Source organism: Carassius gibelio, chromosome B22, assembly GCF_023724105.1.
Source record: "Carassius gibelio isolate Cgi1373 ecotype wild population from Czech Republic chromosome B22, carGib1.2-hapl.c, whole genome shotgun sequence".
Classification (NCBI taxonomy): Eukaryota; Metazoa; Chordata; class Actinopteri; order Cypriniformes; family Cyprinidae; genus Carassius; species Carassius gibelio.
Window position 1 is genome coordinate 859,191 of NC_068417.1, and position 25,624 is coordinate 884,814.

At 39.4% G+C, this 25,624-nt stretch overlaps 1 protein-coding gene and 1 long non-coding RNA gene across 2 annotated transcripts in view; one reads left to right on the forward strand and one right to left on the reverse strand.

Moving 5' to 3' along the window:
- LOC127987565 (NLR family CARD domain-containing protein 3) overlaps window positions 1-25,624 on the reverse strand; it is a 260,615-nt gene that overhangs the window by 192,290 nt on the left and 42,701 nt on the right. Inside the window, exons 8-10 of the mRNA XM_052589932.1 lie at window positions 7,343-7,513; window positions 6,771-6,941; window positions 4,420-4,593 (exon numbers count right to left, since the gene is read on the reverse strand). Coding sequence (XP_052445892.1) covers window positions 4,420-4,593; window positions 6,771-6,941; window positions 7,343-7,513 — 516 coding nt within the window. The remainder of the gene's footprint in view (window positions 1-4,419; window positions 4,594-6,770; window positions 6,942-7,342; window positions 7,514-25,624) is intronic.
- Window positions 1-25,624, forward strand: part of LOC127987626 (uncharacterized) — a 459,131-nt gene that overhangs the window by 79,817 nt on the left and 353,690 nt on the right. The window lies entirely within an intron of this gene.

Below are 25,624 nucleotides of genomic sequence, written 5' to 3' on the forward strand. Positions count from 1 at the left end.
ATCGTGGGAGTCCTCGTGGAGATCGAGGGCGTGGAGGAAAGCCCTGCCCACACTCCTGCGACTGAGGGTGAGCTGTATGCAATCTCTGAAGATCATATGGAGCAAGTTCTGGATCTGATGGACTGGTCTATGGAGGTAATCCCTAATTTTCCTGTTTCCCCGCTGGTTCCGTCCAGCCCTGAGTCCCCTGTATACCCTCTCAGTCTCCCACTCCTACCTCCTCCAGTCATTTCCTCTGCTCCATTTCCGCTGGTTCCGCCCAGCCCTGAGTTTTCTGTTTCTCCACTGGTTCCGCCCAGCCCTGAGTTTTCTGTTTCTCCGCTGGTTCCGCCCAGCCCTGAGTTTTCCTGTTTCCCCGCTGGTTCCGTCCAGCCCTGAGTCCCCTGTATACCCTCTCAGTCTCCCACTCCTACCTCCTCCAGTCATTTCCTCTGCTCCATTTCCGCTGGTTCCGCCCAGCCCTGAGTTTTCTGTTTCTCCGCTGGTTCCGCCCAGCCCTGAGTTTTCTGTTTCTCCGCTGGTTCCGCCCAGCCCTGAGTTTCCTGTGTCTCCGCTGGTTCCGCCCAGCTCTGAATCTTCTGTGTCTCCGCTGGTTCCGCCCAGCTCTGAATTTTCTGTGTCTCCGCTGGTTCCGCCCAGCCCTGAATCTTCTGTGTCGCCGCTGGTTCCGCCCAGCTCTGAATCTTCTGTGTCGCCGCTGGTTCCGCCCAGCTCTGAATTTTCTGTATCTCCGCTGGTTCCGCCCAGCCATGATTTTTCTGTGTCTCCGCTGGTTCCGCCCAGCCATGATTTTTCTGTTTCACCGCTGGTTCCGCCCAGCCCTGAATCATCTGTGTCTCCACTGGTTCCACCCAGCCCTGAATCTTCTGTGTCTCCTGTATTCCCTCCCAGCCTCCCTCTCCCACCTCCTCCCAAACCTGCTGGTCCCTCTGCTCCACTTCCGCTGGTTCCGTCCAGCCCTGATCCTCCTGTCCTTCCTCCCATCCTTCTCCTCTCTCCTCCTCCTAGACCAGCCAGTTCCTCGTCATCCCTGCTGGTGCCAGTCAGTCCTGCAGCTCACCCTCAGTCCGCGCCATCGGGGCGCGGTGGTTCGCCGCTGGACTGCCAGTCTCCAGCTCCGCCTTGGCGTGTTAAGGCCCTGTCTCCGCCTCCAGCCTCCGAGCCCTGGACTCCTCCTCGGTCCTTCGACCCAGCGGCTCCGCCTTGGCTCTTAGCTCCCTCGTCTCCACCGTGGCCTGTCATCCCACCTGCTCCACCGGGCTCCCTCGTCCCTCCGGCTCCACCTTGGTCAGTCGTCGACCATCCGCCGCCTCGGGACTCCTCTCCTTTGGTTCCACCTCGTCACTCCATCCCTCCGGCTTTGTCAGGCTCCTCCTTCCCTCCAGTTCCACCTCCATCCTCGGTCGCTCCGGCTCCACAGCGGTCTGCCAGGACCCCGCCTCCACCTTGGTCGCCTGAGCCTTCAGCTCCACCTAGGCCCTCCGGATCCTCGTCGTCACCCTGGCTCTGCGGCTGTGCTGCTCCATCTTGGGCTCCTCACCCACCGGTGCAGTCTCCGCCTGTCGGCCCCCTGGTGTCGTCGACCCTTCCTTCACCATGGCTCCTCCCGCCGTCGACTCCACCTTGGATCTCCGTCCTGGCTGGTCTCTGGTGGACCATCTGGCTCCTCCTGCTCCTGTCTCCTCCCTGGCTCCTTCCTCCGTCTCCTCCCTGGCTCCTCCTTCTGTGGTCCCTGTCTGCTGGCCCCCTCCTGGGAGTCCGTCCTCCACCGGAACCTCCTCCCAAGTTCCCACCCACGCCTCCCCCTGTTGTTTCTACGGTGCGAGGACGCACCTACCGGGAGGGGGGAGTACTGTCACACCTGGACTCTTTTAGTGTGTTTTTGCCCGTGACCCAGTTTCTGTCTTTCCGTGTTTTGGTTTGATTAGTTCCCAGGTGTGTCTATTCTCTTCCTCATGTGTGTTAATTTAGTGATTCCATCCACCTGTGTTTCCCCATTATCCGCTGTACATAAGCCTTGTCCTTTCAGTTCTGTTTTGTCGGGTCTCTTCATTTGCTACTAACGTGTGCCTACCTCTGTGCTCCATGTTGGATATCTCCTGTGTTGGATATAATAAAAGCCTTATTTCGTTTATCCTCGGCTCCGTGTTCCTTCAGGCAGCGAAAACCTTGACAGCATGTATGTAAATTAATTTTTACTTCATGTTATCTGCAGTGTTTTTGGTCTTTTTGGGCAAGATAAGGATATATTTAAACCGTTTAGGGTGTGTGTCTGCTGCACACTGACGACACAGGTAATTGATCCAACACAAAATATAGCCTATTTCTTTATGTATGTAATTATTCAGGAATTTTTAAATATGAACCTATTAGTATCAGAAACTGATTTCAATATACAATGAATAATGCAATAGCTTCTGTTAAAGGGGTCATATAATGCTACATGCACTCTTACAAGTTGTTTGAAATAAATGTTTGTTGCCATTGTGTGTACACAACCACCCTATAATGATAAAAATCCACCAAGTGGTTTTTCTGTAATCTTTTTAAATGTTTTCCCCTTTCTCAAATCGAGCACTCTGACTGTGTGACGTCACACGGTTGGAGGCCCCTCCCATGATTGTTTGATTGACAGCAGTGTTTCAGCACTGACTGGACTTGTCTTACCTCAGACCCGCCCTGAGTGAGCCGTCATCAGTCCGAGATGCAGACGAGCATGACTCCTAAGTAATTGAGGTGATTTGTTGTTGGATGTTATAATGAACATAGCAGTAGTTGTTTACTCCCGACATCAAAGTGACTGAAATCTCAGAGGATTAACTTATGGTTGGAGAAGTGAAAGAAATGCGTCCTTGATCTAATTGCGTTTATGTTCGTGCAAATCCTTCATGATCCAGCCTCCAGCAGTGAGTATAATGTATTTAAATGAATCATTGAAAATCGCCCTTTCCTAATAATGTGCTAATTAGCAAGTTTCACTATGAATGTGGCTAAAGTAAACAGTCTCTTGGAGAGCAGATCATAAGAAAGGGGCGGAGTCAGCAGAGCTCATTAGCATTAAAGGAGAATCCAACAAACCAGCCTGTTTTGAAAACAGCTGTTTTTGACAGGGTAAAAAAGTTTTTTTTTTACAGTAACATTAAGAAATTTAAACAAACTATGTTACAGACTTTTCATTAAGGCTCTAAAGAATTATATCAACTTGTGGGAAATGGGCATTATATGACCCCTCTAAAATTGCTCTATACTGAAATGAAAAGCTTAATTTACCATCCTGAAATAAAGCTTCATGTCTGTAATGTTTTTCTTTTGCATTTTTGACACACTGTTTTCCTAATTAATGTTGTTCAGTTGCTTTGATGCAATGTATTTTGTTTAAAGCGCTATAAAAATAAAGGTGACTTGACTTGATGTCTGTATTCAGTTATTTCTCTGAATAAATTATGATGTGTATATTTTTAATGTCTTGATTGAGCAACATCTATTTCAGACTGTCCAAGATCACACATATGTTAACTAGCATTAGCTACTGTTTCCATGTAAAATGCTGTATGCTAAATCAATAATAATTTATAACCACCACTTAAATCATTACCTGCTTCAAAATGAATGCTGTTAACGAAATCATTGTTAAAACATTTGCAGTTAGCACCTACTGTACGAATGAAAACACTACAACATAATTATATAAACAATGAATAACTGTTCAAGGAGAATAAAGATACGTTTATACGAAGCATAAATCTTTCTTCAGATTTCAGAATGAAAGAGAGAGTGTTCATGATGTTCGCTACTGTAATGAACGTAGCTTTTTAATAAGGAGGGAAAATTCCCTTGAGTGTTTGCATTGTAAGAATGTACAGGGATAGTTCAGATTTAAAAACGCTGACTTGTTATGTGATGTTTTTTCATTAAAATCATACAATTTCCTATTAATTCAATAGAATGTTTACACACACTAGGGATTACTAATATGGCGGTGCAGTGGCTTCACTTTCATGATGTCATGATCAATCCAGTTCTCTATTCTAGATCAGTGATCTACAGTGTTGTGAATCTGAGCTTGATGGAAATTAATGTACAGTGCATTCAGTGACATTTAAACAATCAGGATAATAAATCACACTGAATATGTTTTTCATGAGAAATGTCCACAATAATAAATGTTAATTGAGGCACCAAACTACTGAACACCAGCACATCTACTGACAAAAAAATGTTTGCTTAACCTGCAACTTTTAATAGAACTAAACTGTGCAGACATTTATCATCAAAACAACAGCAGGTGCAGCATCTGATCTTCAATGTTTGATCATTTTGAAAATTTTTGATGTAACAAATTGTATACCTTACTAAATTAGTCAAATTATATAATTCACATGCGTATCATTTATTTTGCATTATTTCATCAGGTCTCACCTCAGTGTCTTGAGTTGACAGTTTGGATCCTGTAGTAAATCACTGAGCTGCTTCACTCCTGATTCTCCAGGATCATTTCCTGTGAGATCCAGCTCTATCAGGTTTGAAGGGTTTGATCTCAGAGCTGAAGACAGAGCTTTATAACCTTCTTCAGTGATACTGCAGTCTGAAAGTCTATTAGAAAACATGGTATTATTCCTTATAACACAGATTGTCACACAAGTACATGTTCTAGAATGTAGAAAATAAAAAGATGCACTAAAGGATTTTTGACCTGAATGGACTCTTTTCACAGTAAAGCTGGTTAAAGTTCTATACCGGTGAACTCAAACTACAACAAATGCTATTTTTAATTTTTGCAGTTTTAATTTTCCACAATTATAACCTACAGTTGCAATCAAAATTACTCAACCCCTCAGAGACTGCAGTACTTTAGAAATACAAGCTTTTCTGAAGATCCAGGATAAACTCTAAATTGCATCTATAACAGTTCACTGACTTTAAAAGTCATATATTAAAAGTCATAATGTCAATATATAATCTTATATAATGTATTATTTTGGAGTTATAAGATTTTAATAACAGAGCTATGTCTCAAGTTTTACTTGGCAGTCTAAAGCCTCCAGATTTTCATCCAAAATATCTTAAATTGTGTTCCAAAGATGAACAAAGCTTTTACGTGTTTGGAACATTATGGGGGTAAATTTTCATTTTGGAGTGGAGTATCTCTTATATCTTATTTGCATGGTGGGGAATAATAACACAATTAAGTCTTTAGAAACTCTATTAAAAACAGAATTAGCTTGAGCTGTTACACATACACAGAGTTAACCCATGCATGTGCTGAAGTTGAGTAGCAAAAATGGCAAAGTCAACAGAGATCACACAACGCTACAGAGAAGTTATAGAGAATAAATAACTGTATTACTTTAGAAAGTCTGTAAAGGCTGTAAGAAGATTTCCAAGACATTAAAAACTCTCAGCCTTATTCCTTAGCTTAAAGAGTGTTGTACCAGAAAACCTTTTTAGGGTGTTGAAGAAAAACCACAATATCATAAAATGTTTAATCAGAGCAACTGAGAAAAACCTGCAATGTACGCCAAAGACTTGCAAGATGACCCAATGAAAGAACGAAAACCATTTCAAAGCAGTGTGTAAGAAGATCACTACACAAGTATGGCCTTCATGTTGAGACATCTTGCAGAATACCACTCTTGATTTAGAAGAACAAAAGACTGACTTTAACTTGCTAAAATTCATTTGTGTAGACCTGTGGAGATCTGGAAGAATGTTTTATGGAGTGATTTGACCAAACTGGAACTGTTTGGACCCACGGATCAGGGATGTGTCTACTGCAAAAAAAAGTCAAATCTCATAAGCAGAAAGAACAACATCTCCATCATCAAACAGTCCTGTTATGGGGTTGCTTTACTGCAGCAGGAAGTGGAAACCATGACTGTATGAAGGACATCATGGATAATTTGAAGTATCAGGCCATTTTGACAAGAATTGTGATGCCTTTTGTGCAAAGATTGAAGCTGATGATCAATGGACTTTCCTGTAGGACAGTCATCCCAAAGTACACATCCAAATCTACTTCTGCGTGGTTCAGGGATCAGTCATAGAATGTGCTTGAGTGACCTGTTCAGTCTCCAGATTTAATTCCTATTGAAAATATCTGGTTGAATTTGAAGAAAGCCGTGGCAAAGTGAAAACCAAAGATTATCAGTGATCTGGAAGCTTTTTCAGGCGAGGAATGGACCAAGACTGTAGTAGAGAAGTGACAGAAGCTTCTTAGTACTTACAGGCAGCTTTTATTGCTGGACTTTTTGGGGGGTTAAATAATTTTTAACATGAATGTTTAGAGCCAATTTGAATTTCATCATTATTCATCAATGTTCCATTCTCAGAATCACTCAAAAGTGTATTAACAAACTTTTTTAACACTTTACTGATACCTTTGTTAAATTGTTTTCATAAAATTATGTTCTCCACAGCAAAATGTCTTGCAGGTCAAGTGGGTTGAATTGTATTGACTGAATTATGTTGATTGCAACTGAATTATAACCTTCTTCTGTGATACTGCAGTCTGAAAGTCTTCAGAAAGACCAAACTAATGAACAAATGAATTAATTAATGAATTAATAAATACATGCATAAAAAATTAAACCATTAAGATATTAACATTTCCCATCACTTCCAAAAATCCATCTGTTTGTCAATATTTTATAAATGTATCTACACCAGCACACCAATTTCACATTACTGACCCATTCCTTGTGACACAGCACCAGTTTACAGACCAGCTGGAGCTTTACATTGATTCATGTTTAGATTAACCAAATTCAGACCTGAGTATCTGTAGTGTCTGTGAATTTATCAGCAGACTGGAGATTTCTGTCACTCCAGAGTCTCCTATTTGATTCGTGCTCAGATCCAGCTCTGTCAGATTTGAAGGGATTGAACTTAGAGCTGCAGCCAGAACATGACAACATCCTTCAGTGATACAGTTGTTCTTGAGACTGCATAAAGAGAAAACACTTCAGTTATAATCTGAATATTTACCAGTATGTTTTAGCTGACATTTTCTTTTTGTAGTATTGCCATTCTAGCTCTAGATTCTCTGCTTAAGCATGCTCAGAGTTCTGCTTATATTTACACACATTCCTATGTTTAAGTACAAGTTGGTAGATCCCACACTTTGCATGAGACTGTTCTTACGCACGCATTACACACAAATCTGTGTGTATGCACTGTTGATAAATGAGGACACTGGAAGTAAGAGTTCATGCTGGAATTAAAGCCTGCAAATTTCACTGAGCTGAAGTAGTTCTGTCCTCAATTCTGTGGCAAATTATCTAGGTCCATGTTAACAGATGGATCAAAATTGTAACAAAACACTAATGATTGTCACAAAACTTACCTCAGTATCTCTAGTTTGCAATTTATATCCTTAAGTCCAGTGCAGAGCAGCTTCACTCCTGAATCCTGCAGATTATTATTGTTCATGTTCAGCTCTTTCAGATTGGTATCTGATCCAAGAACTGAAGCCAGAGCTGGACAGCTTTTGTCAGTTAAGCCACAATCATTTAGCCTAAAAGAGAAATAAATCAAATCACAAGGTTCAATAAATGAAATACATTTGTTAAATACAAAAATATACATTTATACAAATAATTGTTAGATTAACAGAAAATACACTGCATATACTGTATATTAGAATTGTATTGATTCAAATTTCATACATAAAACACACTAGCATGCTTGAATAAAACTTAATAAAATATGTAAATTAATAATAGGCTTATATCATTAATGGCAATTAATGGCAAGTTATATATTTAAAAGTGCTGCTCTATCTTGATGAGTTTCTTGAGGTGGAGATGTGGAGGTTAATAATTTATGCATTGAGGTTATGCAAGAGTATATCTTCTTTAAAGCAGTAGTTTAAGAAGTTGAACTGCATATAGTGTTGAGTTTTTTTTCTGATGAGGTCAGCTGGGTCACCTTCTGCATGCAGTTAGTAAAATAAAGATGACGGGATTGCAGAAAGTTATCAGAATGAGATGTGTAGCACTGCGTGAGGCAAATGGTGGTCACACCAGATACTGACTGGTTTCGGTGAGCCTAAAGCCCCTTTCACTCTGAATGTTGGACCTAGTAAATTGCCGGTTTCCCTTCTGTGTAAAAGCAAACACATCCCGGGACTGATCCAGGGTTGGGGACCTAGTAACATTACTAGGTTAAGTCCCAGAATGAGCTCTGTGTGAACAAAAGCCAGAACTAATGCTGTAAAGGGTGACTCTTTTACCAGCAACCCGGGAACAATTGCCGGAATTGTATCATGCAATAACCACGCTGTCTAATCAGCATCTAGTTATGCCGCAACTGTGAGGTGGATGAATTATCTCAGCAAAGGAGAAGTGCTCACTAAAACAGATTAAGACAGATTTCTAGGGACTAGAAGTGCTCTGTGGAAAAGGAGTGTTGTGTTGGTTTTGTGCAGAGTGTAGACTGAGCCTCCCTGACTGCGGGTGTAGCTGTTGGGCAGTGTTTTCTCTACTTCCTGCTGGCCTTGCTGTAACTAGTCATAGCTCCGTGTAGCCTTTTTCTTTTTTTCCTCTAGAATCTTTATCTTACTATCACTCTCTGTTTTTAAAGTGATAAAATATAACTTAATTCACACCATATTTCTGATATTATCGATCAATCTTATCAGATTAATTTTGATCGTTCACTTTTATTTTATATCCGTGAGTGCAGTACACCTGCATTGCATTAGCACTCGTTAGCTTGTCATTAGCGTTTTCATTAGAACCTATCACTATTTTCTTTTCTCCTTTCCTCTCTCTCCTTCTAGTTTTTCACAAGTTCATCAAACAACTGTGTTAAGAATATTTCATCAAGCACGGTGAGTAATGGCTTCTCCTGCTATTGTAATTTGCACCTCTTGTCACATGTACAGTACAGTTTATCTATCTCTGTCTGTCATATGGGATTCACATGTGATAATTGCAGGGAAATAGTTAGGCTGACAGAGAAGATTTTAGAATTAGAGACACGCATCTAGTGTTGCACGCTGCAGTTTTCCACAAGTTCATCAAACAACCGCAGTAAGAATATTTCATCAAGCACGGTGAGTAATGGCTTCTCCTACAATTGTTATTTGCACCTCTTGCCACATGTACAGTTTATCTATCTCTGTCGCTGATGAGGGATTCACATGTGATAAATGCAGGGAAACAGTTAGGCTGACAGAGAAGATTTCAGAATTAGAGACACGCAACCAAACTTTAATTGAGGACAGTAAGAATGTTAGGGCTCTAGATATGGCTTTGGATGCGTCTAGCTCAGGGACTCCTGTACATTGTCCGGTTCCAGCAGAGCCCCTGCAGCAGGGCAACTGGGTGACGATGAGGCAGCGTAGTCGTGGGTCAAAATACCGCTCTTCTGTTCCGATCAAAACATTAAACAGGTTCTCCCCACTCAGTGATGCACCCACTGAGAAACCTGATGAAAGTGCTCTAGTTATTGGTGATTCTATTGTACGGAACGTGAATATAGAGACACCAGCCACCATAGTCAAATGTTTACCGGGAGCCAGAGCGCCTGACATCTTGGCAAATTTAAAAGTGCTGGCTAATGCTAAGCGTAAATACAGTAAGATTGTTATTCATGCCGGCGCTAATGATGTTCGACTTCGCCAGTCGGAGATCACTAAAAATAACTTTAAAGAGGTGTGTGAACTTGCAAGCACGATGTCAGACACTGTAATATGCTCTGGTCCTCTCCCTGCTTACCGTGGTGACGAGATGCATAGCAGATTGTCATCACTCAATGGCTGGATGTCTAAGTGGTGCCCACAGAATAACATAGGTTTCATAGACAATTGGACGAGCTTTTGGGGCAGACCTGACCTGTTTAAAAGAGATGGTCTTCATCCCTCCTGGGGTGGCGCCACTCTTCTGTCTAGAAATATGGCAAATAGTCTTAGTGTTTATACTTGACTAACTGGGGCCCAGGTCAGGAAGCAGACAGACTGGCTAAACCGACCGTCTGCTAGCTGCCTCCCGTCACAGAGGTCAGTTAATTCTCAGCACATAGAGACTCTTTCACCTAGATATCACACTATAGAGACTGTGTCTGTTCCCCGAACTAGAAAATACAAAAAACGTCCAAACCAAGTTAAGGTTAACAATTTAATTGAGGTTCAACAAATAAAAAACAAATGCAATATGGATAAACAAATGATAAAGATTGGCTTATTGAATATCAGATCCATTTCTACGAAAACACTTTTTGTAAATAATATGATAACTGATCATAATATAGATGTGCTCTGCTTGACAGAAACCTGGCTAAAACCTGATGATTACATTATTTTAAATGAGTCCACCCCCCAAGATTATTGTTATAAACACGAGCCGCGTCTAAAAGGCAAAGGGGGAGGAGTTGCTTCAATTTATAACAACGTTTTCAGGATTTCTCAGAGGGCAGGCTTCAAGTATTACTCGTTTGAAGTAATGGTGCTCCATATAACATTATCCAGAGAAACCAATGTTAATGATAAATCCCCTGTTATGTTTGTACTGGCTACTGCATACAGGCCACCAGGGCACCATACAGACTTTATTAAAGAGTTTGGTGATTTTACATCCGAGTTAGTTCTGGCTGCAGATAAAGTCTTAATAGTTGGTGATTTTAATATCCATGTCGATAATGAAAAAGATGTATTGGGATCAGCATTTATAGACATTCTGAACTCTATTGGTGTTAGACAACACGTTTCAGGACCTACTCATTGTCGAAATCATACTCTAGATTTAATACTGTCACATGGAATTGATGTTGATAGTGTTGAAATTATTCAGCCAAGTGATGATATCTCAGATCATTATTTAGTTCTGTGTAAACTTCATATAGCCAAAATTGTAAATTCTACTTCTTGTTACAAGTATCGAAGAACCATCACTTCTACCACAAAAGACTGCTTTTTAAGTTATCTTCCTGATGTATCCGAATTCCTTAGCATATCCAAAACCTCAGAACAACTTGATTATGTAACAGAAACTATGGACTCTCTCTTTTCTAGCACTTTAAATACAGTTGCTCCTTTACGCTTAAGAAAGGTTAAGGAAAACAGTTTGACACCATGGTATAATGAGCATACTCGCACCCTAAAGAGAGCAGCCCGAAAAATGGAGCGCAGCTGGAGGAAAACAAAACTAGAGGTATTTCGTATTGCTTGGCGGGAAAGTAGCATATCCTACAGAAAAGCATTAAAAACTGCTAGATCTGATTACTTTTCTTCTCTTTTAGAAGAAAACAAACATAACCCCAGGTATTTATTCAATACAGTGGCTAAATTAACGAAAAATAAAGCCTCAACAAGTGTTGACATTTCCCAACACCACAGCAGTAATGACTTTATGAACTACTTTACTTCTAAAATCGATACTATTAGAGATAAAATTGCAACCATTCAGCCGTCAGCTACAGTTTCGCATCAGACAGTGCACTATAGACCCCCTGAGGAACAGTTCCACTCATTCTCTACTATAGGAGAGGAAGAATTGTATAAACTTGTTAAATCATCTAAACTTACAACATGTATGTTAGACCCTATACCATCTAAGCTCTTAAAAGAGGTGCTTCCAGAAGTCATAGGTCCTCTTCTGACTATTATTAATTCCTCATTGTCATTAGGATATGTCCCCAAAACCTTCAAACTGGCTGTTATTAAGCCTCTCATAAAAAAGCCACAACTTGACCCCAGAGAACTAGTTAATTATAGACCAATCTCGAATCTCCCTTTTCTGTCCAAGATACTAGAAAAGGTGGTATCCTCACAATTATATTCCTTCTTAGAGAAAAATGGTATATGTGAGGATTTCCAGTCAGGATTTAGACCGTATCATAGTACTGAAACTGCTCTCCTTAGAGTTACAAATGATCTGCTCTTATCATCTGATCGTGGGTGTATCTCTCTATTAGTTTTATTGGATCTTAGTGCTGCTTTTGACACAATTGACCACAACATTCTTTTGCATAGACTTGAACACTTTGTTGGCATCAGTGGAAGTGCATTAGCTTGGTTTAAATCGTACTTATATGACCGCCATCAGTTCGTAGCAGTGAATGAAGATGTATCATATCGATCACAAGTGCAGTATGGAGTACCTCAAGGCTCAGTTCTAGGGCCGCTACTCTTCACGCTTTATATGTTACCCTTGGGAGATATCATCAGGAAACATGGTGTTAGCTTTCACTGTTATGCTGATGATACGCAGCTCTATATTTCTTTGCGGCCCGGTGAAACACACCAATTTGAAAAACTAATGGAATGCATAGTCAATATAAAAAATTGGATGACGAGTAATTTCTTACTGCTAAATTCAGAAAAAAACAGAGGTGTTAATCATAGGGCCTAAAAACTCTACTTGTAATAACCTAGAACACTGTCTAAGACTTGATGGTTGCTCTGTCAATTCTTCGTCATCAGTTAGGAACCTAGGTGTGCTATTTGATCGCAATCTTTCCTTAGAAAGCCACGTTTCTAGCATTTGTAAAACTGCATTTTTCCATCTCAAAAATATATCTAAATTATGGCCTATGCTCTCAATGTCAAATGCAGAAATGTTAATCCATGCATTTATGACTTCAAGGTTAGACTATTGTAATGCTTTATTGGGTGGTTGTTCTGCACGCTTGGTAACCAAACTACAGCTAGTCCAAAATGCAGCAGCAAGAGTTCTTACTAGAACCAGGAAGTATGACCATATTAGCCCGGTCCTGTCCACACTGCACTGGCTCCCTATCAAACATCGTATAGATTTTAAAATATTGCTTATTACTTATAAAGCCCTGAATGGTTTAGCACCTCAGTATTTGAATGAGCTCCTTTTACATTATACTCCTCTACGTCCGCTACGTTCTCAAAACTCAGGCAATTTGATAATACCTAGAATATCAAAATCAACTGCGGGCGGCAGATCCTTTTCCTATTTGGCACCTAAACTCTGGAATAACCTACCTAACATTGTTCGGGAGGCAGACACACTCTTGCAGTTTAAATCTAGATTAAAGACCCATCTCTTTAACCTGGCATACACATAACATACTAATATGCTTTTAATATCCAAATCCGTTAAAGGATTTTTAGGCTGCATTAATTAGGTAAACTGGAACCGGAACACTTCACATAACACCGTACTTTCTACATCATTAGAAGAATGGCATCTACGCTAATATTTGTCTGTTTCTCTCTTATTCCGAGGTCACCGTGGCCACCAGATCCAGTCTGTGTCCAGATCAGAGGGTCACTGCAGTCGCCCGGATCCAGTACGTATCCAGACCAGATGGTGGATCAGCACCTAGAAAGGACCTCTACTGCCCTGAAAGACAGCGGAGACCAGGACAACTAGAGCCCCAGATACAGATCCCCTGTAAAGACCTTGTCTCAGAGGAGCACCAGGACAAGACCACAGGAAACAGATGATTCTTCTGCACAATCTGACTTTGCTGCAGCCTGGAATTGAACTACTGGTTCCGTCTGGTCAGAGGAGAACTGGCCCCCCAACTGAGCCTGGTTTCTCCCAAGGTTTTTTTCTCCATTCTGTCACCGATGGAGTTTCGGTTCCTTGCCGCTGTCGCCTCTGGCTTGCTTAGTTGGGGTTACTTCATCTACAGCGATATCATTGACTTGATTGCAAATTAAAACAGACACTATTTCAACTGAACAGAGATGACATAACTGAATTCAATGATGAACTGCCTTTAACTATCATTTTGCATTATTGAGACACTGTTTTCCAAATGAATGTTGTTCAGTGCTTTGGCGCAATGTATTTTGTTTAAAGCACTATATAAATAAAGGTGATTGATTGATTGATAGTGTTGTCACGATACCAAAATGATTTTTTTTTGATACCGATACCTAGTCAAGAATTGCGATTTCGATACTTTTTTTAAACACTTTTAATGAAAAGGGAAAATACACTCTGAAATATTATTGCTGTAATATTTATTTTAAATATGGGACAACATTCTAATCATATAACACATTAATAAATGAACAAATGAACAGCAGATATATTAAACATTTGAATAAAATATGAAATATCAAAATATAAAAAATAGAGCAATGACATTCAAGGTAAAGTAAGAATAAATTTAGCAGCATTATCTCAGTTATCATAAGAAACATAAGAGTAATAAATTTATCTTGATTCTGAACTTTGAATAAAAATATGAACAGCGATTATATTAAACAATGTTTCTGAACTCAGAAGATTAAATGTCAAAAGATAAATAATATCAATTTAAGCTATGGCATTCAAGTAAAAAAAAAAAAGCAAATTAAATTAAGCAGCAATATCTCAGATATTGTAACTTATTCTGTCAGTTGTACAACCTTTTCTTTCAGAGGAGAAAACTCAGCCAGTGAGCTTTAATGAGCGTCATCTTTAGTGAGCGTAATCTTTTTCTACCAGTCGTGGCCCGGCGGCCACAGTATCACTTGCAGCCTAGTGATGGCCCGCAAATAAAAAAATACAATTTATTTACGCACCGCGACCCACGCATCGGGGACATCACGGAATATATGTTGCTACTTAGACCTTCGTATTGTAAATTTATCGAAGAACCTAATAAAATATGAAAATATATATCGTATTCCAAATATTTAATACAGGCAATATGAAATTGCACTAGTGATCGTTCGTCCGTGAACAAATCTTTTAGGTGAACGAATTGTTCTCGTTCACATAATCCACTGACTCATATTTCTCGTTCACTGAAGTTCCTCCCTCCACAGCAGCACGCAAGCGCGGGGCTATTAGCAGCGCATGCGCAGCTCGTGAATAACTCTGTGAACTGTTTCATCCTGTCAAAGAGTTACTCAAGATGTGACGGAGCATATGATGTGTTGAATGTAGTGAACCCATGCGCCCTTCACTGAACGAGATCGAGAGATCTCATTCATGAATGAGTTGAATGAATGGATACATCTCATTTATGAACGAAATGAATGAGTATACAGGCTCATTGAGCCAAGCATGTAAATCTCGATCAGCAATCAGCAGATACAAAGCGCAGTTATAGGTGCTGTGCAGATACGCTCGTTTTCATATTTAGCATACAGAACATAACTCCAAGTTTAGTCACAGATTAATGTGAATATTATATATGAACTGTCTGACCAAACAATTAAAATGTTAATTATGCAAGAAAACCTCGTGCTTTGTTCATCTGAACAACTTATTTAAACAATTTAATGTGATTATGCACACATTTTAGTAAAGCCAAATCAGTTTAGTAAAGCCACTAATGCAGCCATCTCGCTGTAGTGCTTTTTTGCCGCTTGCATGAGGAGAAAAAACACAGACGTCCATAGGGAGGCACTGGACATGAAATACGTCTCTTACAAATCTGGAACGCAGTCATTTCTTGAAGTATCGATACTAATAAATTTAGGAAACGTGACGTTTTTCATTTCCGAGAATCGCGATACGTTTGAAGTATCAGTGCACCGTGCAACACTACACACATCCAAACTTTAATTGAGGACAGTAAGAATGTTAGGGCTCTAGATACGGCTTTGGATGCGTCTAGCTCAGGGATTCCTGTTCATTGTTCAGTTCCGGCAACAGAGCCCCTGCAGCAGGGCAACTGGGTGACAATGAGGCAGCGTAGTCGTGGGTCAAAACACCGCTCTTCTTTTCCGATCAAAACATTAAACAGGTTCTCCCCACTCAGTAATGCACCCACTGAGAAACCTGAAGAAAGTGCTCTTGTTATTGGTGATTCTACTATATGGAACGTGAATATAGAGACACCAGCCACCAGCGTCAAATGTTTACCGGGAGCCAGAGCGCCTGACATCTTGGCAAATATAAAAGTGCTGGCTAATGCTAAACGTAAATACAGTAAGATTGTTATTCATGCCGGCACTAATGATGTTCGACTTCGCCAGTTGGAGATCACAAAAAATAACATTAAAACCCTCCTGTTACCCTCAGATCTGATAACATCTGTTACCCACTGGGGTCATTTTGACCCCAGTAATTTAAACCTCAAGAATATGATTTTTTTTATTTTTTTTACAAAGGTTTGTGTCTCAGGTAATTTATGTCTTTGTTAGGATAGCCTTTTAAGTTGACATCCACCCACCACCCCCCTCCCCACCCTTTATAAATCCACAATACCCATTGCACGACTATGGAAACATTTACAAATCACAAAAAAATCTCACTGATTGACCTAAAATTTGAAAAGTTTATATATAAATTTGGTGTTTTATTTGTTTTATAATATTTCTAAGTATAGATTTTTGTAATCTATAACATTTGAAAAGCAAAAAACTATTTATTTTATCAAGGATAGTAACACAAGTTATGTTTGGGATCAATTTGACCCCAAGAAAAACGTCCTAGGTTACGTATGTAACCATGGTTCCCCGAAGGGAATGAGACACTGCGTCCGAAATGCTATAGTAACGCCCTTCAGCGTGACAAACTCTGAATAATATGTGAAATCAGTCTCATGAATGGGCGTGATTTCATAAGCGGGTGATGTAGCGACCAGGAAGCTATAAAAGCATGTGAGGTGGAACGAGCGTCAGCTTCTAGGAATGAAGCGAACTCTGGCAGGGATGCCGGAAGTATGGGTTTCCCTTTCAGGAACTTGAGCTGCATCCAAAACGCTATGGGAACGAGAATGCCCACACCGCCAGACTTGGAAGTCCCTGCCTAGTGTGCACACAAGGAGCACAATTAAGGCAAGAGAAAGAAGAGCCGTGAGTGGCTCGCAGATCTAAACCATAAAATCTGATGAATGTGAGGGGTGTGGACTGTCCAGCTGCATTGCAGATGTCCTGTATAGACACACCTGACAAGAAGGCCTTGGAGGCTGCCCTACTTCGGTCAAAGTGAGTCTTGACTCTCAATGGTGTGGGGAGATCAGAGGACTCAAGGTTTTAGGATAGCATCCTGATCAACCACTTCTTCTGGCCTCAGTGCACCGCAGAGGAAACATAAGAGGGTGTCTGCCCACTGAATGGCCACCAAGAGGGGCACGGTAGACTGTAATGGCCGCCTCATAGATCCTCAGGGTGGAGTGAGTCAAACCTGCAGAGAGAAGGGCCTGCAGGAACTCCAGAACTGTCCCAACTGGGCAAATAACTGGGTCGTGCTGGCAGTCTTCACATCAGGAGGTGAAAGGATTTCACCTCAAGGTGTACAGTTTCCTCATGGAGGGAGTTCTGGATTGAAGGATGATCTCAGCAACCTCGTTGAGAGACCAAAAGCTACAAGATGTGCCCCCTCAGGGGCATATTGCATTTTGCCCTTCCAGTGTCAGTATTACAAAGGCTTGCTGTTGCTTCTCCTTTTGCCTTGCAGACTCCTGCCAAAATAAGCAACCCAATGTAGGCTTTCAAGTTTGTCATTTCAAGTACATTCTTTTCAATTGATGGTGTGATGAAAAGATGAAATGCTGATTTTATATCTTGGAGATGGCTGACAGTATATCTAATGGGCCCTGGAACCATTTTGATGACATTAGCAGCACTAATTCTACCCTGTTGTTCAGGTGGTAAGCGGGACCATGATAACTTTCCATTTTTGGAAGGTAATGGGTTTGTGGGTGGTTGAGAGACAACAGGAGGGTCAACATTAGGAGTCTCATTCTCATCTGAGCAGGATGCCTCATAATCAGGGTCCTCAATATTATCATCGATCTCAGACACATGCTCCTCTGTCACTTTCACTGTCAAAATCTAAAAATCTCAAAATCTCATTGACAGAAAATCTTTGCTTGGATGTAATTTTCAAATGAGAGAGATAGAGAACATATAGAGCACACAGAGCACAAAGAGAAATGGTTTAGAATGCTTCTGTTCATGCTTTTATAATGTTTGCTCCTCCCCTTTGTTTGGTAAACCATGAGAATTAGGTTTCCCCTCCCCACGGCACAGGAAATATCAAAGTTCTCACAAAAATGATTTTTTCATCTCCCCTACGGCACGGGAAACATCAAAGTTCTCATGAGAATTATGTCCCATGTCATGTGAACTACTTCAGATACGATTATGTTAGGTTAGAGTTAGGTTAAGTTTTTTTTAATAAAATATTGAATATGTAAAATTATATAATATTATAAATTATATTATAATTATAACATGTTATTGTGACCTCAATAAAACAACCAAAACAAATGTCTGTGAAATTGTTATATTTATATTTATACAGTTAAAAGAGCCTGGGGTCAAATTGATGCTACAAAATGTGTACAGGACATTAAAAAAATATCAGCAGGTTAATTTTATGTTTCCAGAGTTGTGCCCATTAAATTAGGAAAATTCATTAAATCTGAAGAAAACATTTTTTTTTAAGAATGTATTTACAGACGTTAAATATTGAAGGGGGTCAAATTGACCCCAAAGTTAATAGGAGGGATAAAGAGGTGTGTGAACTTGCAAGCACGATGTCAGACACTGTAATATGCTATGGTCCCCTCCCTGCTTACCGTGGTGATGAGATGCATAGCAAATTGTCATCACGCAATGGCTGGATGTCTAAGTGGTGCCCACAGAATAACATAGGTTTCATAGACAATTGGACAAGCTTTTGGGGCAGACCTGACCTGATTAAAAGAGATGGTCTTCACCCCTCTTGGGGTGGCGCCACTCTTCTCTCTAGAAATATGGCAATAGTCTTAGGGCCCTATTTAAACGATCTGAAACGCAAGTGTCAAATCGCGAAGCGCAAGTAACTTTGTGGGCGGGTCTCGGCGCTGTTGCTATTTTCGCGGCGGTATAAATGGCTCTTGCGCCAAGCGCAAATCTAAAATCGGTTGGTCTGAAGTAGCTTCATTATTCATAGATGTGGTTTGGGCGTAACGTGAAATAAACCAATCAGAGCGTCATCCAACATTCCCTTTAAAAGCAGGTGCGCAAGTTCCATTATGGATTGCTATTATTATGGCGTATTTACCAGGCGCACGCCAGGAGCGGTTCACAGCCGAGGAGATTGATGTTCTTGTAAGAGCAGTGAAAGACAGAGAAGTTGTGTTGTATGGGGATGGGAGAAACCCACCCAAAATACATCACAATGATTTCCGTCATCTCATGTGTTAATATTTTTTTTTAGTGTAACAATTTATGATTTGCAAAAATAACTGTTGCATCTGTGTAGATTACATGAGCAAAGTGTATGCGCGTTGTGCACGCTATACATTATGGTCAAGCATGCGCCCTTAAAATAGCATAATGAACAACGCGCAACGCGCCACTGACTTTAGACTAGGTTTTTTCTGGTCAGTGGCGCAATTGTTTAATGTAACAGCAAAATAGCACCAGGGATTGTTTGCGCCGGAACACGCCTCCTTTTTTGCGCTGAACCGCCCAGGGAGCGCAAGTTCATTCAGTAGTTTAGCGACGTGCTTCTGTCGAGGGAAAAGCGCGTGAGGAATGACAAAAGGAATGACACATGCGTCGGTGTACAAAGTCAATTGCGCTGGGTGCAAGATAGGGCCCTTAGTGTTTATACTTGACTAACTGGGGCCCAGGTCAGGAAGCAGACAGACTGGCTAAACCGACCATCTGCTAGCTGTCTCATGCCACAGAGGTCAGCTAATTCTCAGCACATAGGGACTCTTTCACCTAGATATCACACTATAGAGACTGTGTCTGTTCCCCGAACTAGAAAATACAAAAAACGTCCAAACCAAGTTAAGATTAATAATTTAACTGAGGTTCAACAAACAAAAAACAAATGCAATATGGATAAACAAATGATAAAGCTTGGCTTATTGAATATCAGATCCCTTTCTACGAAAACACTTTTTGTAAATAATATGATAACTGGTCATAATATAGATGTGCTCTGTTTGACAGAAACCTGGCTAAAACCTGATGATTACATTATTTTAAATGAGTCCACCCCCCAAGATTACTGTTATAAACACGAGCCACGTCTAAAAGGCAAAGGTGGAGGTGTTGCTTCAATTTATAACAACGTTTTCAGGATTTCTCAGAGGGCAGGCTTCAAGTATAACTCGTTTGAAGTAATGGTGCTACATATAACATTATCCAGAGAAACAAATGTTAATGATAAATCCCCTGTTATGTTTGTACTGGCTACTGTATACAGGCCACCAGGGCACCATACAGACTTTATTAAAGAGTTTGGGGATTTTACATCCAAGTTAGTTCTGGCTGCAGATAAAGTTTTAATAGTTGGTGATTTTAATATCCATGTCGATAATGAAAAAGATGCATTGGGATCAGCATTTATAGACATTCTGAACTCTATTGGTGTTAGACAACATGTTTCAGGACCTACTCATTGTCGAAATCATACTCTAGATTTAATAATGTCACATGGAATTATTGTTGATAGTGTTGAAATTATGCAGCCAAGTGATGATATCTCAGATCATTATTTAGTTATGTGCAAACTTCATATAGCCAAAATTGTAAACTCTACTTCTTGTTACAAGTATCGAAGAACCATCACTTCTACCACAAAAGACTGCTTTTTAAGTTATCTTCCTGATGTATCCAAATTCCTTAGCATATCCAAAACCTCAGAACAACTTGATGATGTAACAGAAACTATGGACTCTCTCTCTTTTCTAGCACTTTAAATACAGTTGCTCCTTTACGCTTAAGGAAGGTTTAGGAAAACAGTTTGACACCATGGTATAATGAGCATACTCGCACCCTAAAGAGAGCAGCCCGAAAAATGGAGCGCAGCTGGAGGAAAACAAAACTAGAGGTATTTCGTATTGCTTGGCGGGAAAGTAACATATCCTACAGAAGAGCATTAAAAACTGCTAGATCTGATTACATTTCTTCTCTTTTAGAAGAAAACAAACATAACCCCAGGTATTTATTCAATACAGTGGCTAAATTAACCAAAAATAAAGCCTCAACAAGTATTGACATTTCCCAACACCACAGCAGTAATGACTTTATGAACTACTTTACTTCTAAAATCGATACTATTAGAGATAAAATTGCAACCATTCAGCCGTCAGCTACAGTATCGCATCAGACAGTGCACTATAGACCCCCTGAGGAACAGTTCCACTCATTCTCTACCATAGGAGAGGAAGAATTGTATAAACTTTTTAAATCATCTAAACCAACAACATGTATGTTAGACCCTATACCATCTAAGTTCCTAAAAGAGGTGCTTCCAGAAGTCATAGGTCCTCTTTTGACTATTATTAATTCCTCATTGTCATTAGGATATGTCCCCAAAACCTTCAAACTGGCTGTTATTAAGCCTCTCATCAAAAAATCACAACTTGACCCCAAAGAACTAATTAATTATAGACCAATCTCGAATCTCCCTTTTCTGTCCAAAATACTAGAAAAGGTGGTATCCTCACAATTATATTCCTTCTTAGAGAAAAATGGTATATGTGAGGATTTCCAGTCAGGATTTAGACCGTATCATAGTACTGAGACTGCTCTCCTTAGAGTTACAAATGACCTGCTCTTATCATCTGATCATGGTTGTATCTCTCTATTAGTTTTATTGGATCTTAGTGCTGCGTTTGACACAATTGACCACAACATTCTTTTGCATAGACTTGAACACATGTTGGCATTAATGGAAGTGCATTAGCATGGTTTAAATCGTGCTTTTATGACCGCCATCAGTTAGTAGCAGTGAATGAAGATCATATTGATCACAAGTGCAGTATGGAGTACCTCAAAGCTCAGTACTAGGGCCGCTACTCTTCACGCTTTATATGTTACCCTTGGGAGATATCATCAGGAAACATGGTTTTAGCTTTCACTGTTATGCTGATGATACTCAGCTCTATATTTATTCGCGGCCCGGTGAAACACACCAATTTGAAAAACTAATGGAATGCATAGTCGATATAAAAAACTGGATGACGAGTAATTTCTTACTGCTAAATTCTGAAAAAAAAACAGAGGTGTTAATTATAGAACATAAAAACTCTGCATGTCATAATGTTAATCCATGCATTTATGACCTCAAGGTTAGATTATTTTAATGCTTTATTGGGTGGTTGTTCTGCACGCTTAGTAAACATACTACAGCAAGTCAAAAATGCAGCAGCAAGAGTTCTTACTAGAACCAGGAAGTATGACCATATTAGCCCAGTCCTGTCAACACTGCACTGGCTCCCTACACTGTAAAAAATTGTGCCGTTAAATAACAGTAATTTACTGGCAGCAGGGGCGCCAGTAAAGTACTGTTAATTTACAGCTTTCAACCATTAATTTACCACTCTTATTTTTTTTTTTACAAAACAATATTTTACCGTAAATTATACCATGGAAATTAACTCCACTCCCACTGCTTCAAACAGTTCGAGTTTAAAAGCTAGCATTCCTATGATGTTAGTACTATGAACTTATTCCATTTGAGTCCACTGAGAAGGAATATTTCTTAATATAAAAATGCAAACACTTAATGTGTAGTAGTAAAGAAACTAAATGCATGACTTTAACTTAAATCACAGCTGTTAATTTTCAGCTATAGCACACATGTATGTGCTGAAGTACTTAACACAGAGATCACCACTGTATCAGCATCTTTATATAAAGCAGCAGAAAATCAGAAATTGTGGCTCATCATTGACTGAAGCACAGGCTCTACTCTCCAGAACAATGGTAAACAACAAAACTGCATTAAACTAACAGATCTCTCTTGTGAAAAAAACATTAATACAGTTGAGTTCAGTATTTACTCTCATTATCAGTGTATGACTTTGCATACATTTTTTTCTATGGATGTTCACAAATATTTTAGTTAAATTATTATTTTTTTTCATTTGGTAAATCTGACATTTACATTTAACAGTATATTACTGTTTTTCCTTGACTTAACGGCAACAAACTGTAGAAAAACACTTTTTTTGCTGGCAACCATTAATTTACGGCAACAAACTGTAGAAAAACAGTTATTTACTGGCAGCAGGGGTGCCAGTAAATAACTGGTTTTCTACAGTTTGTTTCCTGTAAATTAATTACAGTTTATTACTGTTAAATTATGTTTCATGCTGTTTTTTCTTCATATTAAATTTTTAACCCTTTAAACCCCCACAACAAAATCCTCAGTTTTAAATGAAGACTTATAATGTGTGCACACTACAGAGTGTTTGAGTAACACTGAATTAGTGAAGTTAATGAGATAATTATGTGATTAATTGATGATTGAGCATGAGTGATGAACACCTGCTATTAACAAACAAAATTACTAAAGGAAAGAGAAACACAAGGAATACAAATGACTTGAGCCACTGCCTTAGATGAAATCAACTGAAATAAAATAATTCATAAAATCTCTCAAGATCTGATTAAACAACTCATAAAACAGCTTCAACAGATTCACATTACTAACCAGACTGACTTTATTTCTGTCAGATGTCTACAGAAGATCTTAATAGAGATTTAAATAGGTTTAGTTGTTTTTTTTACTACCATGATGGAGATCAGTGTTTACTTTAGTTGGGCTCTTAAACGTGACTTTAAAACAACTATGTTTTTTTTACATTCTGTAACAATGCATTTTTGGAACCTGTTATAGTGGATAAAAAAGAAAAAAAAAGTAAACAGAAGAAAAAAAAATCTGGTATTGCTGTTCATAGATTGACAACAACAAACACTCTATTATTTCTGATCCAATCCCGTGTCCCTTCTCTTATTGAATATTGACACTACAGCAAAATAAGAAACACTGCTGAGCCTTAAGTTATGAAAGACTGTTAAGAAAATTTCACTCATAAAAAATGCCTGCGCTGATATTTAGACAGAAACATCAATAATCAGTGTATGAATCACAACAATGGTGACAATCCACAAAATAAATAAACAGATAGGTTCTGAACTTCACAAAACATGCTACTAAAACTTAAGACAAAAGCAAAATTATAAGTACATAAGAATTCAAGAAAATAAGTGAACAATTCAGCATCATAATTTATTCATGCCGCAATGCATGCTGGGAGTCATGGATGAGTTTTATCCTGTGCTGGTACCCAGCATGCTTTGCATCATAAACCTTTTGATTATCACCATTGTTGAGATTCATATGCTGATTGTTGATGTCTCTCTTTGAGTGTTGCGGACACCGCTGGCCAAAATATTTAAAACTCAAACTGTTGTTAAATCAATATGTTCAGATTATCACATTACGGTTCATTATCATAAAATGTAAGAAACAAACAAAAAAAAATTGTGTAATTCACTCAAATATTGCAACACCAAACTAATATTTGACTACTATATTAAAACTTTAAGTCATTCTAGTAGATCATGCCTAAGAGAAACCACCAAAATCACTTGATTATCAAAATTAACATTGCAGTAACAGATGTACCATAAAGATACAAATACAGTAATGAAACAAAATTTAAAGTACAAAAGTCAAGGGTCAGGAGCCCAACTAAAGCAAACACTGATCTCCGCAATGGTGATGCTAAAATAAACTAACATTATCATCTACATCTCTGTAATTCTCAATAAGGTCTTTTGATCTCTGATCTGAAAGAAATAAAGTCAGTCTGGTTAGTAATGAGTGAAGTTGGTAAAGCTGTTTGTTGATTGTATACATCTTCGGTTGATTCCGTTTTAAGCTGTGGCTGAAGTCAGTTGTAGTTCTCGTGTGTGTCTTGTTTCTTTTTTCTTCAATGATTCTAATGGTTAACAGCAGCTGTTGATCATTGTCTGAATTCACTCATTAGTTTTCATTCTCTCTATCAGGTGGACTATATTAGTAAACTCATGTAGGGAATAGTGAATGAGGGAGTAGGGTGTGATTTGAAACACAGCCACTGAGTGTTGACTTTGAACGTTGCTAATTTACGATATATAGCAGCAGGCTACCTTCTCGAAAACTATAAATATTACCCAGAATGCACTGTTTTAATGAAAAACAGTATGTTACTGTCGAAATTTGGCCGTTTTTTTACAGCAATTTTTAACAGTGTATCAAACATCATATAGATTTTAAAATATTGCTTATTACTTATAAAGCCCTGAATGGTTTTGCACCTCAGTATTTGAATGAGCTCCTTTTACATTATAATCCTCTACGTCCACTACGTTCTCAAAACTCAGGCAATTTGATAATACCTAGAATATCAAAATCAACTGCGGGCGGCAGATCCTTTTCCTATTTGGCGCCTAAACTCTGGAATAACCTACCTAACATTGTTCGGGAGGCAGACACACTCTTGCAGTTTAAATCTAGATTAAAGACCCATCTCTTTAACCTGGCTTACACATAACATACTAATATGCTTTTAATATCCAAATCCGTAAAATAATTTTTAGGCTGCATTAATTATGGCGCCGATACAGGATGGCTGCCTCCGTGACGTGCTCTGCATATGTTTTTGTGTTTTTGTTAGTTTGTCCTGTCTTTAGTTATATTCCTGCCATCAGTTTCACCAGGGATTAACTGCTGAACATTCAGCAGAACGCACCACAAGATGTTTTTCTGGATTTCAATTATTCAGACGTTTTAGTGAACGTTGTTATCGGAGGAGCAGCGGCGCTGATCAAACGCTTCAGGACGCGCAGACGGGGGAAGCGAGCAGGAGCGCTCGTCAGACTCAGGAAGCGCGGATTTCGAACACCGTTGCCTAGCATCCATCTGGCAAATCGCCGCTCTCTACCCAACAAAACGGACAAACTCCTTCTGCTTTCTCGGACAAA